General features: G+C 53.2%; 1 protein-coding gene across 6 annotated transcripts in view; it reads right to left on the bottom strand.

The window, feature by feature from the left end:
- OPCML (opioid binding protein/cell adhesion molecule like) overlaps positions 1 to 18131 on the bottom strand; it is a 311115-nt gene that overhangs the window by 16763 nt on the left and 276221 nt on the right. For all 6 annotated transcript variants that reach the window (XM_037409967.1, XM_037409966.1, XM_037409969.1 and 3 more), the window contains one exon: positions 9931 to 10163. In XM_037409967.1, the coding sequence (XP_037265864.1) occupies positions 9931 to 10163 (233 nt within the window). The remainder of the gene's footprint in view (positions 1 to 9930; positions 10164 to 18131) is intronic.

Here is an 18131-nt window from a genome sequence, read left to right as displayed (position 1 = left end):
CCTTTCCCTCGATTACCTTTGGTTCTTCACGTTTACCTCCACCTGTCCTACATCCCCTACACAGCAAATACCCAGTAGTTACGACAGCCTCACCTCACTACATACAGAATAAATGATGACCAGCTGAACATACTAACAGCTAGAGAAGTGGCAAGAGTAGGGCTGCCGCTCAGTTGGAGAGATGGAGCATCGTTGCCTCTCTGCCTTTCGCCAGGTTGGTGCTTCCTTGTGTGCAGAATATAAAAGCTTGCTCCTCCGAGCAGCTCGCGTTAGCCTGCACACACGTCACTACACGCCTGATCATACAATAGCTAAGGAAAAAGACTACGACGACAAGCAAATTGAATACAGAATAAATCCCAAGCAAGTGACGAGTGGCATGGTCTCGCCGGAGCAGTGAGAGGCCCACAGAGGATTTCGTCAACCCTGCGTAATATTAATCACGGGTAAGTTAATGCATAATGTTTGGTAGGCCAAAAAATACATTTGCGCTGTAATTCCTTGTTTGTTAGGAAAGCCGGCAAGAGAAATTGAATGTGAAAGCGATGCCACTAAATTCAATAACAATAAGCCTGTGATTTATCTCCTTTCTTTACCGCTCGAGACCCAAACCGCCCTATGCGCCGATTCACGCTCTCCATCAGGCCTGGGCTTGTGTCGGTTTCTGCCACCACTCCTGGGGTCCGTGAGACACCATCTCTCCCCTCTCCTCCCAGGCTGGGAGCTGCAAATAGCCCTGCGGGGCTGGCCGTGGCACCATGCCTTGGTGACGCTGCCATGTCCGGTGATGCTACACAGCACACTGGGGGTATCCCTGGCAAGCACAGCCAAGCAGTCCCTGGGACTCTCCCAAACACCACTGGTCCCAGTGCCTCCTCCGGGCACTGGTTTGCCCTTGCTGCTGCTCCACAGCCAGCCCAGCTGGGGACAAAAGCAACTGGGGGGCTCGGACCTTGTGAGCCGCTAGCGGATACCCAAGCGTGATGAGGCCAGGGATGTGCAAGTCCAGCCCGTGCCAGTGGGGATGCAGCTTCCCTGCTAAACCATGCGGGAAGAGACAGCGGGTCGGTAATCGCTGCGTGATCATCGGCTACATGTGACGGTGACGCACGCGAGCGCGTGCAGGCTGACTCATCTCCCAGCCGCTCCCTAGCGCCGATCCCTACCGGAGACGCTCACCGCCGTGGCCCAGACTATTTTTAGCTGCCAGATCATTACTGCTGCACGCCTTGGAGCAGAGAGCCTGTGCGAGTGCCGGGGCTGACACATACAACTGATGTCCCTCCTCCACATCGTTAGCTCCTAATCCATTAAAAGACACCTCTATCCTACACCTTTGATAAGGTGAGATGATAGATGGGCACCTATGGGCTCTTCAAACCACCAGACAACAGCCACTTGCCCACCTCTACTGGGTCCCCACAGGGATGGCCCTGCCCACAGAGGGGGACATGTTATCTTCAGCACTCTGTGGGGAGGTGACATCCTCCACAGAGACCATCCCACCTAATGCGGGCCACCCACCTGCCCTGGCGCATCACTTACCACCCCCTCTTGGACACCTCCTGTTTTGGGGAGATGCAGCATTCCCGCTGTTCCTTCACTTCCCCAGCTGCAGCCGGGGCCCGTGCCCTCTGATGGGTGATGCTGTCACTGCCAGGAAGCGGGACCTGACATCACCTTGGCAGGGGTCGGATGCCTACCGGAGCTCATGCCACTTCCCTACCTGGTACCCCCAGCTGCCTACAGCCCCACGCACCTCCAGCTCTGCGTGAGCCTCCCCACCATAGGCAGGATGGAGCTGTCAGAGATGTCGCCATGTGAGGTCTCATTAGCGTACGGGAAGTCAGCACAAAGAAAGCAAATATACTGAAAGAGCAAATACACTGAAAGCTCACATTTTGCCAGTGCTTTCCATCCCCTTCACGGATGAGAAGCGCGGCAGGATGGCATCAGCCCTGCGTGCCTGCTGAAGGTACCACCGATACAAGATCTTCCTGAAAACGGCTCCTGTTTGGGGCTGATGCCCTTAAAAAAGAGATGTGGGCATGCACCCGTTAGCCAGCTCCTGGCTGGGGAGCACCTGCTGCCAGACAGAAACAGATTTGTTTCCCCACCTCCAACTCACCTTTGGCTTTGGGGTGCAGGGGACAGCTGAGAGGACCCACACAGCAATGCTGCATGAATTGCACCTTGACCTCTCATCCAGCCTGCGGGGGGCGGGGGGGAAGCACCAGGGACAAAGACACAATGTCAGGAGTTTTAAAAAAACCGTTGCTTTTCGGCAGTGAAGATTATCTTTGGTGATCGAACCTGTTCTGATGGCAGCCCAATCCAAGAGGCTCGTCAGAGCTGATTTTATCGAGATAATGGATTAAACATATCCGACAGCTACAGTTTGGTCAACAGAATGATTTTTGTGAAATTTCCCAGCCAAGTGAGCAGCGTGCCATGCCGGCGCTTTGTTTCAGAAGAGATCTTCCTTTTCCCTTCTCTGAGTCTTAAACACTCCCTTTTCACAGCCTTCCCCTGGTAAAACACACTTTATATGATCCTTTTACATGAAAGGATCATAACACGTGTATTTCGAACACATCCTCTCTGCTGCGAAGATGAGATTTTCTGGCCTGGCTGATATTCCCCCAGTGACCGCAACTCTCCCCATGCCTGGCCGCCTTTCTGCACACCATTTCAGTGTAGCTGAAGGGGGAGGAAAGAAAAAAACACCCCCCAAACCACCTCCCCACAGATGCCTTCGGAGCCTGGGACCGTCGTACAGTGCATCCATACCCTGTCTCCACGCGGACTGGGAGCCCTCCCACAGAACTGGCCCATGACACCGTGAGACACATTGGAGATAAACACAAAGGGATCGACAAGCCGGCATGGATCCCTCCGTTGGAGTGGACAGACACTCTGGCCGTGGCAGGGACCAAACGCTCATGAGACGTCGGAAAAATGAAATGTGGGCATCAAGCGCTCTTTGCTAGGCGGAGTCTCCCGGCTGCTTGCTGCACACCCTTTTTTCTCCAGGTTTTCACGTTGAGACAAGGGAAAGCAATAAAACCAAAACTCGCAGTGTTATACCTACTGTGTAACCACCTGTCAGTAAATTTATGAACAATTAGGAAGTGAGAGTGCTTCCCAGGGAGCTATTTGTGCGCACGCTAAAACGTTCTTTCTGTTCAGAAATATAATGGGGAAACAACTTCTCCAGTTCTCCCCCCCTCTTCCCCATTTTAGCTTTTTGCAGTAATTAATCAGCTGCCACCACGCTTTTGTTCCATCAGCTCCCGGTCCTTGCGGCACGTCCCGATGCCTCCTGCTAGCTCTGTTCCTGCCAGCTCCTATTTGCCCATTCCAGGAAGCCTCAAGAACAGGAGCTGAGGATGCTCTCCCACCCCATCCCTGCTCCAGACGTTTTGGGTTAGCACGTGATGCCAGCCACTTTAGGGACAGGGCTGTTCCCTGGGCAGTGCATGCCGTTTTCTTCCTGCCATCAGGCTCTTCCTTTTTCCCAACCTTCCCCCTCTCCGCACCCTCGCTCCTTCATTATTCTTTCATTTTTCCACTTCACTGCCTCCCCGTCTCTTGATGCTTAGTTCTTTTCTGTGTGCGGGTGTTTCCTTCTCTCTTCCCTTTGTTCCACCAGTCTTTGGGCTTTTCTTCTCATCCTTTTTTTTTTGTTTGTTTTGGTTTTATTCCCCGTCCAGTTGCTTCTTTCTTCAGTCTTTGCTGTTCCTTCTAGATCTTCTCTGGGCTCCCACTGGCTTTGAATTCACTGCCGCATCTTCCTCATTTGGCTGTCTGCTCTCTTGCCCATCTTCCATTTGTTCAGGGAAGGAGGAAGGGCGACGTAGGGGTCTGGCTGGTCCTTCCGAGCCTTTTCCCATCCCAGGGCACTGGTATACATTGCTTGTCACAGGCACTCCTTTCCATCCATGGGAGCAGCACTCTGTCCTAGGCAACGCTTGTGGACATCAGCCACCACCTTTGGCAACAAGGGCATTGCTCTCCAAGGAGACCTGGAAGCCACGCTGGGCCACCTCACAAGTCTATCATCGACCCAATTCTTGGCCAAAGAGCTGTGACTTTAACCTGTGTCACCCTGGTCTGGCTGAGGCATGGCAGCCACCAGATCCCCACGTCCCCTGGGACTGGCTGTGCTCCTCTCTGCAATGGGCTGGACGTGGCTGTGCGGGCACGTAAAGGAGAGGGACACCCCAACGGTCCCGCCTGCAAAAATGGTGGCACTGGACACCTCCAGCTGCCATTAGCAGCCAGGTTTCCAGGCAGCTCTGCATGCCAAGACAGCAGCTCACACACCCTCAAGCACCATGTCATTGCCCTTACAGACTCACAATAGCTAAACCGAGGGGAATACTGATGAAAATGCATCAGGAACCCCAGGCAAGCCCTCAGCGTGGTCCTGGATGGCAGAACAGCACAGCACTTTGACAGACAATGCTTCCCTTCTCCCGCTCCTGTGAGATACTGTTAGCTCCGGGGCAGAAGCGAGCTCTGCTCCCTGTCCTGCAAACGTACACGAGGCTTGGATGCCACATCCCATCCTGCTTCCACCTCGGGGGAAAAGAAAGTATTTCCCTGCAACCTGCTGCTGCAATGCCACCTTGCATGGTGCTGCCACGTGGTCCAGGGTCTCCTGTGCTGTTTGCGGGCTCTACGAGCACATTTGCAGATGTAGAGCACATTTTGACCACTCGCTGAGGCTTTCGGTTCCCAAAGTGGTGGCTTTCAAAGGCTCCCTGCCTCAGAACCAAAAGGAACCCTGCTCTTCCCCAGCAGCTCCCCTGACTCTTCCTAATGGAGCGTGTGCTAATTGATTTTTCCTCTGTGCTTGCATGCGGATGTGTTTTGCCCCTCTTGCGCCATCCAGCATCCAGCTAAACAAACCGCTCTGCCCAGGGTGAGTCCCCTTCCCTCCCCAACCACTCACAAGCCCCCAGAGAAGGATGTGTGAAGCATTACTTTAAATGCCATGGACCTTATGTGGTTTGGACTCGTGCTGCTGCTGGGAAGATGTCTTTCCAGCCTCAGTGATTTTTTTTCCATTTCCTCTTAACAGCCCTTTGATTTCCTTTTTATTTCTCTGAACTCCATCTCCACTGCTACAAGCCCAACCTCCGGGAGAGTCTCCTGCTTCAATTAGCTGTTTAATTCATCCTCACTGGGACAATTAACCTGGCGTAGTGAGGGCTAGCCAGATCTGAGCCTCCAAATAGAGTCTTTGACAAAAGACTTGACAACAGGTGCGGCAAAGGGATACAGGACACATAGGATGTGTCCAAACATCACCAGCCCCTTTGCCACCCCACCCGGTGAGATTCTTTAGTGCCAAGAGGGGAGAAATGCATGAGAGGGAGTCTCCTCTACCCGCATCTTTGCCACACAAGCCTGGAGATCTCAGTCACCACCCAGTATGTCTGTGTCATTGTTCCAAAAAAAACAAGAGGCAAACTTAGATGGGTACGGAGGGCCTGGGCTGAGCCCTCAGCCTTCTGAGAGTTTGGTATGAGGAGCTGCGTTCCTCCTGTGACACCCTCTCACTGCTGCTGGCAGGATGGAGGGCAGTCAGCCCCTGGGGACCACACCATAACAAGTGGCACATACAGGACGGGCAGGTGAGGAACACTTGCTTTGGACATGACACGTCACCCAGCACCAAGATGAGCCCCATGAACCACCATTGCTATTCCTACAAAACCTCAACACAAGCTGTATATAAATGTTGCCAGCCCAACACGCTACGTGAAGCAACAGGAACCTCTGTCAACATTTTGTATCGGATGTTTTGCGTGATGTTGACTGCACATCATCACTTTTCCTCACTATCATATTGTTTCTTAGGTAGACCCAAAAAAAAGTGCCCCAAACCATCTGGTATGGATAAGTATCCCAAGTGCAGGAAAAGCTCCTGAGCAGGGAGACAAGCCTGCTCGAGAGGTCACAGCCTGCCAGGCTTACTTGCTCTCACCCTTTCCCTTCTTCAGGCTTCTTCTGCATGCCACATGCACACTTCTCACACCAAACTCTCCAGCATCTAAATACTAAGCAGTTAATACATAAGCACTTTCTAGGTTTCGAGCCTATTATTGGGTCTTTCCTACAATGACTTAAGAAGGCTGAGCTGCTCTCCTTGCCTCCTCAGCTCTCTGTGTGCCCTACAGCCTCGCGGTAAGGTTTTAATAAGTATCGCCGTCTCAGCTCCTGCCTGGATATCAAAGGCAGTGTGATAAAAGCAAACTTAACTGCGGCCATCGTGAAATCTGTGGTGCTGAGGGAAGCCCAGAGCACAGTCTACATCAGGGAAAAAGAGCTCAACGGGACCGGCACGGGGTGGTGGTGGCTTGCCCTTTCAGAGCCTTGAGAAGCTAGTTGTTATCAGGAAGAAGGAAAAAATAAGACTCAATTAGCTTTTGAGACACTTATGGAAGAGCTACACCTGCATCGGTGCTGCTTTGAGAAGCAGCGGATGTGACAGGGGATGCAGGACTGGCTCCAGGAGAGCATCTTTAGGTGCAAGTGGAAAACCAACCACATGCCCACAGCCTCACTACTGCAAATGAAGGCCATGGTCCTTCGAAACCCACCCTGGCTCCCAGGGTGAGGAAAGCAGCAAACACCAAGACGGGAAAATGGATTGCACCGACCAGAAACTAAAAGTAACAATGCCGACAGCCGGGAGAGGTTTTAATGAAAAATCTATGGCGAGTAGGATTAAGGCAGTACAGAGGAGGATTCTCTAAATAAATCAGAAACAGAGGCCATCTGAGGAATAGCAAAGACCACTATCAAGTAGGGGTGGCCAGTATCGACATTCACTGCCAAGATCTCTGCCAAAGCAGATCCCAAAGCGACACTGTGCTACGCTACACCGCTTCGGCATGTACGCCGTCCTCTCTACAGCCACTGCTGCAAGGAGGCCACCAGGCTTGCCTTTTCCCAGGGCACTGACGGCAAAAGCCACAGCCTCGACCTAAACATTGACCCTGAGCAATGCTTTTCAGACTGAAATACACCCCGTGTCCCGAAACAGCCCAAACCAGCTCACGCCAAGGAGGCAGAGCTGCATCCTGCCTACGGTCTGCCGCGCTCCTTGCACCAAAACCATTTTGTGACACAGTGTGGTGGATCTCCCAGCTCATCCTTGCAAGCCTGCACCTCCCCGGAGCAGAGATGGGCTCCGCAGGGGTCATACCCAGAGGCAGGAGGGCTCACCCGAGGTCCAGCCCCACAGCATCCTCCACTCAAGCTGTTTATGACAAGAACAAGATGAAGTGGCTCATCTTCTACTTATACAAAAGCAAATGCCAATCCTCTCTGCATTTCTACTTCTCCTGAAAACACATCAGCATGCCACAAGCACTGCGCATGTCCCTGAAAGCGTCCATCCCATCGTCACGAGGTGGTCCCGAAAAAAAAAAAAAAGAAAAAAAAAAAAAAAAAAAGAGGAAAAGGGAGATAAAAAACCCCCCTCTGGCTTCCTGCCATCTACGCTCTTATAAACCCTTGTTAACGGCTGTTGCAATGAACCAATCCAAGAGACATATTAATAGCGACACTAAGAGACACATTTACTGTTGACTGCGACTCCCTGGCAGATTTATCGCCCGGTTGCTAGGAGGGAAGGCCAGGCCCCGCAGTAGCACAATTAAAACTCGATTGAACACAGGGACAAAGAATCAATACTCTAGCCGGCCAACTTTTAGTTTTGCAAAATACAAATATAAATTAATTGACCTGAACGGTTGCTAACTGGTCATTACTGCTTGCTCGCTGGCCAGCTGGCACGGGTGAGGCGTGCCACCAAGGCATGCGCAGTCATCCCCCGTGGTCCTCCTCCTGCTGCTGCTGCTGGGATGGCTGCCTCCTTGACAAAGCAGGGCTCAAGCCTTGCTCTTGAGGCCATATTTAGTGACAGCAGAGGTATAACATAACGTATAGAGGTACAACAGAAACAGAGTTTTGCTCCCGTCCCTGTAAAGTATGTGCTCTGCTTGCATGCACAGCCAGGACTGGATGCTTCCTTGGAAAATCCCTCCCTATTCACCCCCACAGAAAGCTGGGTCTTCCCCGGAGTGCAAGCAGGGAGGCTCCCAGCCCTTGGCTGTGCTGATGTTGCCGATGGCAATGCCACTCGATCTGAGCCACCAGAAAGCATGTCCCAGCTGCCAGGGAACTGCACTGGAGCTGAAGCAGGGAAGGATTTGCTTCTCTGGCCCAACACCATCAATGGACAGCATGGTGGCACCTACATAGGCATCTTCGTGGGAGACCAGCTGTGTGGCTTGAGATTAACGCACTGAAAGAGAAATACAGAAACTGCCCAGCACAGACCACTTGACCCGTGCCTGCGTAACGAACAACACATCCCCAGCTCCTCTCAGGCTTCCCTTCAGCTGCAGAGAAACAACGCTGCTGAGAACCACCGTCATGGCTGTGGTGGGAGCAATTCAACAGGACTTGCTTACACCAGGGGAAAACTTTTCCCGGTGCAGTTAGGAATGCCAGAGAGTTCTGGATGCAAACAATCCCTCACCTTCACACACCCAAGCCTGGCAAGTGCCTGCATTGCAAGCCCTGCTCTGGAAAAGGGGCGAGGGCGGTGGGTGCTGAGCATCCCTGCCAGTTCACCTAATTTCGTTAGGTGCAAAGCACTCGGATACTTCACTGGTGTTGACTGGATGGATTAGCACGATTAGAGAGCAGACAGGATAAACAGATTAAACTTCGCAGACGGACAGCTCACACGCAACTCAAAAAGAGGGAGAGGCTTAATGAAGGGGGATGGAGGGGATGCTCCCAGCAGCCCTCCACTCCCCTCGGTGAGCATTCCCCTCTCTGCTGGGGCACCCCGACATGTTCCGGGCAGGAAAATCACTTGGATGGACAGCCACAATGAAACCCTGCCTCCTCTAAATGAGAAAGATACATAAATATATACATATCTGTGTTGGGGGCTTCTCAGAGGCATGTCGAGGCTGAGAAATTTTTCAGATTTGCTCATTGCAAAATCAATACCCATCAGCTGTTCGAAATTAAAGGAAAGATTAGGTCCTGGTTTTATACACGCTTTATTGTATTCTGAGAGCTTTCTACTCAGCCAGATAAATCTTCTTTAAGAGGATTAGGAAACTTTCATTATCTTTATCTAACCTGAACTAACACTAACTCTGAAAAATTAATCTAGAGACCGGACAAAAGCTGGTAGCCGGTGCAAAGCCACAAGGATCCGGAGGTGGTGTCCACCGGAGTGCTACGGGCACCTCTGATCTGCCGGCACCCACATCCCCCCATCTGAGCAGCCTCAGGGACGCTGGTTTCCAACCCAACAGCATCACCTATGAAGTCCCGTGCTAAAAGCCCTTCACAGCCCCGCAGCAGCTTTGACGCACTCAGGCAACCTGCCCTCTCCTCTCTCCCAAAACCACGGAGCCTTGTGCTGTTGGAGCCTGCTCCTCCGCTGCGCCTGGCAGCGCTTTGCTTTTGGCTCTCCTGAAGCATCTTCAGACACTGGCCCGAGCACCTTGCTAACAACTCCCCGACACAGTGAGCTGCGCCATATGGTCCCGAGCAGCAGAGACGGGTCAAATGCACAGCAGGAACAGGCAAAGGGAGAGAAGGAAGAGCATGCCAGAACACAAACCCCCAGTTTCAGTTCTCAGGTGTCCTCTGCCCTTTGTGATGACCATACAACACAGCGACGCTATGACTCAAGCTCATCTCCCTGGCACGGTGGGCACTTGTCCACACCGCTGTTTCCATGCTGCTCGATCCCTGAAGCAACAGATGTTGGTCTAATCCCTACATCTCCATCACCAAGAGGACCTCCAAACCCTTCCCAAGTCCAGACAGCCTTCCACATCAAACAGCCCATTCAGCAAGAGCACGAGGCATGTTAAGACCTACCTTGCACGATGAGATGGACGCGGGAAGTCTTGGGGTGATTGTCTGTCTGCACGGAGCAGGTGTAGGGGCCCTCATCGTACACATCCACATTGTGTATCTTGATGCTGTACTGGGTCTTGGTGTTGGAGAGGATGACCACGCGGTTGTCTATAGACCACTTGTCATTGCCGGCGTACAGGATGGTGCTGCGGTTCAACCACGCTACCCGTGTGACCCGGTCATCCACGGTACACCTGCAAAGGGAGAGACAGAGAGTCACAAACCTGAAACAGAATCCACAGCGAGCATCCTGGCTCCTGAACGGGGACATGAGCACGACAGGAGCTGCGGCACTGGCTCCCCATCACACGCAGCCGGATCACCGGCATGGAGGTGGCACATGCCACAGCCACGCCACCCTGCAGCCACATCTTGCATTCCTCCATCACCTGAGATTTCACAGAAACGGCAGGTTCACCAGAAAACAAACAAACAAACAAAAAACCAAAACAACTGGGTTTTTTTCTGTTATATGGAGCTGGGGAACTGCAGACAAAAATCCCATTGTGTTTGACCTCCGCAAGCCAAGCAGACTTTCCGTATCGCCCTTCTCGCCCACCTCTGCCACCCCCTCCCTCACCCTCGCCGCGCACTGAGAATTTCAGATGAAGCTGTAAAATTTGCTGACAGTTTGGCTTGTCGGTGCAGGGAGATATACGCACCCACTGTCGGGGGAGAGGGGCCGCAGCACACGCACGGGGAGAGGGAAAGAAGAGAAACAGCCGGAGACAGCAAAGCCAGCACACGGGGAAGAGAAGGGAACATTTGGATAAGCAGCTGTAAATCCTACAAGTGCCTTGAAAACACAATGCGGTCGTTTCCATTATTTATTTCCTGCCTGGCTCCCACCCTCCCTGCTCCGAGACGCGTGGGGGCTCAGCAGCTCCGGTTCGCGGTGCTGACTTATGCTTGGCAAAGAACGGGGGGGGGGGGGGGGGGTGGGGTGGGGTGGTGGTGGAATTAAAACGTTCCCGGAGAACATGGCTTTTTCATTCTGTTTGATAGATTTTTCTCGATCTATTTACTCGTGGCCCTCTCTGCTGCTGCCATGGCACCTGCAGGAAAACCACAAAGTATTTGGCTGAATTAAGAGCCCAGCATTTCTTGGGAGCTTCGCCTTGCCCACCTGAGGACGGCGGCAGGAGAGCTTCCTCTCGGCATGAAAGCAAACCGGGAAAACCAAGCTAGGTGCAAGCTTGTGCTGGCGGCAGCGACACTGCTGCAGCTTTGTGCAGCCAAGATCATAAGAAAAGGCACCTATAGTCAATCAAGAAACTCGTGCAAGTCCCTCTCCACACGCCTGTAAATTCAGAGGCGGGTTGGGGGGCTGTCCCTGTCCTTGTCCCCGCCGCGGTGCCTCTCCTGCAGAGGCTTTGGGGGTGTTATATGCCTCCCTTGCTGGAATTGCGGAACGTCACCTCGATCAAGATTATTAATCGGGCAGACGGAAGGGGCAGCACTTGGCATGTTTGAGGGTCCCCCCAGGCGCTCAGTTCAGAGGAACGAGCCATATATCCTCCCGCAAACAAGTAATTTTCCCTTTGCAGGAGCTGTATGGCTCCGCCAGCCACATCACGTATGGACGCCAGGAAAGACGGATGGCCATCCACGCCTGCTGCGGCACGGCTGGCGCGCCGGGAGCCTGCCCGGGTGTCGGATGTGCCCCGGCTCCTGCTCTGCCGGACCGAGGTGGCCTCGTGCCGGCAGACGATGTTGTCCTTTTCGGGAAGCTGAGCCCTCCCTTCGTTCAAATTAACTGGGGGAGAGCTAAGCGCAGCCGAGTTAAGTTCGGCCCTGGGGGATTCCAGTCTAGTGGACTATAACTGCTGTCTCACTTCATTATAATGAATAATAAAGAGATACTTACACACGGCTTCTGTAAATTATTCATTGCGTGCACTAAAAAATCAGGACAGCAATATGTAAAACAGACAACTTGCATGTCTGCGCTCATATAAATACCCAGACTACAGCCCTACGAGGTACTCTCGGGTCCCCTCATTAGGGGTGAAGCACAAGGACGAGGGTTTGAAGTGAAAGGGATGAGGATCTCGTGCCATCACCAGGCACGTTCGACTGCCACTGCCCAACTCCAGCTGGCACATCTCGAGTGCACTTCCCGGGAAGATTTGGGGCCGGTCTGGGACCCCTGAGAACTGGGGTCACTCGTTCTGCATTTACAGCTCGCACTGATGGCTCAGAGCCACACTGGCAGGGCCCAGGGATCCCGTAACATGGGCAGACATGTGCATGTGAGGAAGGGCAAGGACAGCATCGCTCTCCCTTGCCCGTAGTGCCCTCGAAATCACTCAGAGCAAATGGGCAGGAGCAACTCAGAGACTCCTTCCAATAAACTCATGCCAAGAGCAAGGAGGCAAAGCTTCCTTCTCCCCATCCCCCTCCCTTCAGTGGCTGCCACTCAACAGACAATTTGGGATCAACTCCCTTCAGCTCTGCCTGCTTAGTTAGCATCATGCTCCCTCCTCTCCACCGCAGCTCAGGCTGGCCCTGGCAACTGCAGGTAGGGAGGGACAAGACAAACCATCCTGCTTCAAAAAAAAAGCCCTCCTGCACCTCCTGGCAAGGCATCAAAGCTATCACCAGCAGAAAAGCCACCATCCACCAGCTGGCACGGACAGCGTGGCATTTCTGGAGGCACCTTCTTGCCCAACCTTGCCTTCCTGCTGCAAGTTGACCCACACCCTGGCAATCGGCGCCTCAAAGGCAAATACTGACCGACCCCCCCGACATGAGGAGCGCCCCACAGGCTGCTTTCCCTGGCTCAGAAAGTGATCTCCATTAGCCACTAAGCCGCCAGCGCTCCCTCGTCTGCCTAGCCGTCTTTGCTACCTATTTCCAATTGACCAGGATTATGATAATGTCTCCAGTAAGCAAACAGGTAAAGAGACTTCTGCAAAGTGTTTAGATAGAGCAGACAAGCTCTGACAAAGCTGGATAATAAAGCGGGCCAGGAGGTTTTCCCTTGAAGGGATCTAATTAAGAACAAAGACAAACCCCCATTAACAGTCTCCTGAAGGCACCGTATCCATCTCCAGAAGAAACCCTGCCTTACAAGTCTGGAAGGGACAAAAGACGATCAAGTGCCTGTCAGATGGGAGGGAAATAAACCCATCTTGGCTCTGCGGTTCACCTGGAGAAAACCCATCAGCAGGGCGGGAGGAACATCTGAGGACTGATGTTGCCAGCCCAAAACTGAGCCCCCGGCACCGACCTCATCCCAGCCCCTCCACGCAGCCCTTCTTTGTGCAAGGCGACCCATCCCATCTGCTCCTCCATCTCTGCATGCCGCGTAGACCCTCACTGCCTTCAAGCAAAGACTTTGCACCATCTGCAGCCCTTCGGCTGCCTCCTACGGCAACTGATCTCTGCCAGAATGACTTGCTGGTGAACCTCAGATGCTGGGCTTTGCCCCAGCCCCGCCCCCCCCAGCGCTCACAATTACACACATTAACTCGTGAAGGCGCCGTCTCCTGAGATCCATATTGATCCCCTTGCTCTGTGTGGGGATGAGAGCTGCTGTAGGGATCCCGGTGTTCTGCCAGAGACGAGGGCGATGAACCCGAACGCAGCAGCGCGAGAAGATGCATGAGAGAGGGAGTTGGGGGCACCGGCGCTGCGCCGCTTCCCCTCTAATTGCCCCTATTCTTCATCCTTAAATGCTAATTTTGAAGTTTGCCGAGGAATTATTTCACTTAGTGTCAACAATACAGATAACTCTGCCGATGCGCTCTTTGTGTTCTGTGGCACAAAGTGACCAGCTCTCTCCTCCTGGACCTATTAGGAGAGACCCCCGCGTCGCTCCCGCAGCAGGCTCCTGCCCAGCCCCATCAATGACACTGACAGCGCTTCTCCTACACAAGGGATGTGACATAACACCTGCCGCCTTTGTCACCCACCTTTCCTGGTCCACATCACGGACCTTTCCTGCACTGCTGACGCGGCCAAGCATGAGGGCCATGGCGGGGGTGGGGGGGTGTGGGGGGCATATGCCACGTGAGGCTGGGGCTGTCCTCAACGCCTGCCCCATGGTGAGGAAAAGACCTTGTCCAGGGTCAGCACAAGTTTTCTGGCATTAGTTTGGAGGGATGAACGGCACGCAAAGAGTTGGAGGTGTAAAGCAAGTCTTGCAATCCTTCTCTGTGGGTGCAAGATATCCCAAGGGATGGGATGCTCAGGACCCCAGAATGTTGATGCCCATCCCAAGCAGTCTGGGTGACTGGTTTGCAGCCGCAGAGCCAAGACTATGGGTCCCCAGCTGAGATGAGAGGCCTGAGGGAGATGCTCATCTCCGATCAACCCCAACCCCCCCCCTTCCTTATGCAAAACCATCAGTGTTCTAGTTTAAAATACTTCTATGGCCCTTCAACCCCAAACCACTTTTCTCTCCTGTAGCCAATGTGCCTCGTCAAAATGACAAATGGAGATGCTGAAACCAGTCGCAAACTGGCTGGCTGACCCAGTTTTCAGCAGCTAAAATAGCTCACCTGGATCGGGAGCGAAGCCCCTCAGCAGCAACAGGGTAGTGCTTCACCCCGGGAAGTTTTCAACCAAGAGTACCTGCCACGAGGGCAAAGCAACGCTGGCACCCTTGTCTTTGAGAAGAAATTGTTAATTACATTTGCCGGGGACTCCTAATGGGATTTCTTCTTCGCTTCTGGTACTCGCCCCAGCTACAGAGTTAACGGGCTCCAAATGCCTTTTATTCCGGGCGGCTGAGGCAAAGGCAGAGGAGATTTATTTGTAATCATCGGAAATAAACACACTTCCTCAGAAGTAAACACAAAAGAACAGAACCTGGCTGGGCTCCCACTTCGTTAAAGATGCAAATTAGAAGCAGGCCATCAAAATGTGGCGGCTCCTCTAATCCCCTCCCAACAATGTAAACCATCACATTAGCCGCGGGTACAATGGCATCTGCGGCATGTGACGGCGGGTCTCGCACAATAGTTCCCTGAGGGCAGGACTGCGCTGCCTGGGTTTCCGTCACTGTCATCGCTGATATTTATTCTCAGTGTGGAGGGCGGGAGGCACTTTGTCTTCATTCCCCATCCCTTCCACTAGCATCCCGTCTCCCCTCTGAGGCACCCACAGTATCCCTTCTCCCATCTCTCCCATCTGTCCTGGTACCCAGATGTGGGATGCAGTGGCCCCACAGCATCCCCACGCCATCCCAGCACCTCGAGGATGGAAGGGACCTGGGATGTGCTGTTTAGCATCGCCCAGCACAGCCACCTCCCATCGAGCCCTTGCCACCAGCTCAGCGAGTATCAAGCTGTCACTGCACCCGTGTCCCCCATGGGAAAACGTAGTGCTTGGAAACATGGTGTGTGGGAAAACGTGGGATGCACAGGGAGCTCAGCCAGCCTAAACCGCTCTCCTTTTCCTCGTAACGTCTCTCCCTCCACACCATACACTCAGTCAGCCCACTGCCTCCCACAAAGCCACGTGCCACCGGCTCTCACTCTCTGCAAGTTTAATTAATTGCCTGGCCCCACTGCTACCACACCGTTCTGATTTCCCAGGTGCTCCAGTGCTATTCAAACAAGCTTTGGACCACCAGCAAACCCTTCCCCACCAACTGCCCCCTCCCCAGAGCCCTCCAAGGGCTGTGGCACCCTCCTGCCCTCCCCAGAGCCTCGGGGCTTGTCGGGGAGGGTTTCTCCTCTGCAGCAGCAGTTTGCCTGCCCGCTACTGAGCACCAGAATAGAAGCTGCTCCCCGTGAAAAATCAAAGCCCAAATTGATACATTAGAGGTTGCTAAATATAAAATATCCATCTGCAAAGATAATAAGCCTGTGAGGGCAGAGGCTGTCGAGTTGCTCCATTTCAGATAGTTTAATGGTGTTTTGGTCCATGACTGCAGCTCCCAGACATTAGAATGATAACAAGATGATGAGGAGGGCGGGAGCTGTCTGAGCGAGGCATCAGAAATCAAGATTTAACACTCACCGTGCAGCCCCCGCCACACAAACCACCACCGGCCAGTTTGCACCCAGCATTCGCAGGCCTTTGGGTGGCCTCTGCAACAGCCCAGGAGATGCAAAGTTTGAGCCTGATGCTGAGTCGATGCCAAGCTCGAGCTGACGTCAGCCTGGGGAGGGGGTCTGCACCCCCCTTTGGCCTCGAAGAGGCTCACCCTGCGCCTGCACCCCAGCCTGGGCACCATGGAGCCGGGTACCGCTGCGGGCAGTGCAGCACGATGCTAAGGTCGATGCAGCTGTGCTGCAGATGGCTTAGAAACGGATCGTAGTTTGTGTGGGGAAGGGACACGTGGCAAGGCGAGCTGCCGCACGGTGCCCCCGCTGCCGCTAACTGACCGCATCTTCTCCCCAAAGCCACTCATGGGATTTTTGGAATTAATGCTCCACATCCAGCAAATCGAGAAACTGCAACTGGCTCCATTAAAGCGAGCTAGGCTTTCCTTTTCATTCCTAAAGCCCTTCTTTCACTCCTCATTGCTTTTATTTTGAGCTCGTGGGGCCGCATGCTGCCCTGACAACATCATTGGCAAGGGGAAGGGTGGTGTGACGGGGTCGGGTGCTTGGGCACACTCTGCCCCTGGCTCCCACTTGATTTTCCCACCATGAATGCCCTGTTTCTGACAGGACAACGCACCCATATCCTGATGACTCAGGGTCTGCTCAGAAACCCTCCGCAGCCCCCAGGAAGGTCAGCACCGCCTTCAGCAGGCTCAGGATCTACCTGAACCCTTTCCTGCCCTGCACAAAGATCCCAGTTGCTCTCCCTGCACCACACAAGTCACGGCCATTGCAAGCTGCTCTGAAATGCAATGCCAAACGGAAAACAACAGCAATGCTCTCTGCCCTCAGGACTGTACCGGGTTTGCTAACAGCCTCTGGCTACAGCCTAGCAGCCCCCAATTCTCTACACAGCTGCAGTCTGGCTAGATCCACACGTCAGGATGCTCCCCCAATGCAGCAGGGAAAATGAGAAGGTGTCAGCCTAAGCCCCAATGGCCGACAGCTGTTATTAGCTTAAGAGAAATCTTCATAAGGAAATATGAGGCAGTGGCAAAAAAAAACAAAGCAGGAGGCCTTTGGATAGAGCAAATCAATGGGGATGTTTATAGAGCAGGTGGCACTTGAATGTTAACAGAGTCAGTCGATGCTGGCGGCCACACCTGATCTGCCAAACAGAGACGAAAATGAAGGCACTGAGCAGGGGCAGCCAGTCCAGGAAAACCACGGCTGCTGGAAGAAGTGCATCCTTCCTTGCCCAAAAATGGTACCTAAGTGACTGTGCTCTCTCCTCAAAGTCAGGTCCCTGACCCAGCTGGGCACCAACTTCCAACTTGCTTGTGGCCACCAAGCCATCCTGTGGTTTGAAGAAGGCTGGGACATCTTTCCAGCTCCTCTCCAAAGAGACAACCAACATCCAGCAGCATTTACCATCAAAGCATCTCTCTACCCATCCTAGGAAACATCAGCAGAGAGCTGTCTTCTCACCAGGGAAGCCAAATTCCCCCTCACCCTACACCAGGGCTCTGCCCTACATCCCAGCAGGGAAGAAAAGACCCAACGAGAGACACTTGCCACCACCATCACCACCATTCAAGGGTGCTGATTGAGGGACACGATCTGGCAACACCCCCTGCTCGCTGCTCGCAGCACGCTGCTGTCGGCAGAGCCCCGCGCCTCAATCAGCACCCATGTACGAATTCAATCAGTGCTAATCTAACACAATGCAGCACCTGCGCCCCGGCTGATTTCTAGTGTTCTTCAATCAAAAGGAGGAGAAGAAACACAGAATTTATTGCTGGCAGTGCTAGCAGACCCCAACAGTTGAGAACCTGGAGCTCTCTATGCCTGTGGTGGGGTTTTGGGCTTGGATTTTTCCCTCACTACTGTTTTTTTCTATTTATTTTTTTTTTCATTCACCTTCCTAGGCAGGAAGAGACAGAAATAACTGTTTCGCTGTCACAGTTAGGCATGTAGTTAAGTACTGGTAATTAACACATGGCAATACAAGGCTCTGACCGCTATGATTCAGCCATCCTGATGGGACCGGCGACTGGCTCCATCTCGGCTGGACAAGGAAACTGCTTTCAACCTGGGAGAAAGTGGCCACGGCTCTGGCAGCATCCCGTAGTCATAAAAAAAGAAAGGTTGCTGGTAGCCTGA

Source organism: Falco rusticolus, chromosome 16 (genome assembly GCF_015220075.1).
Source record: "Falco rusticolus isolate bFalRus1 chromosome 16, bFalRus1.pri, whole genome shotgun sequence".
Classification (NCBI taxonomy): Eukaryota; Metazoa; Chordata; class Aves; order Falconiformes; family Falconidae; genus Falco; species Falco rusticolus.
Note: the sequence above shows the minus strand (reverse complement) of the source record. Positions and strands in the feature narration are given on the sequence as shown.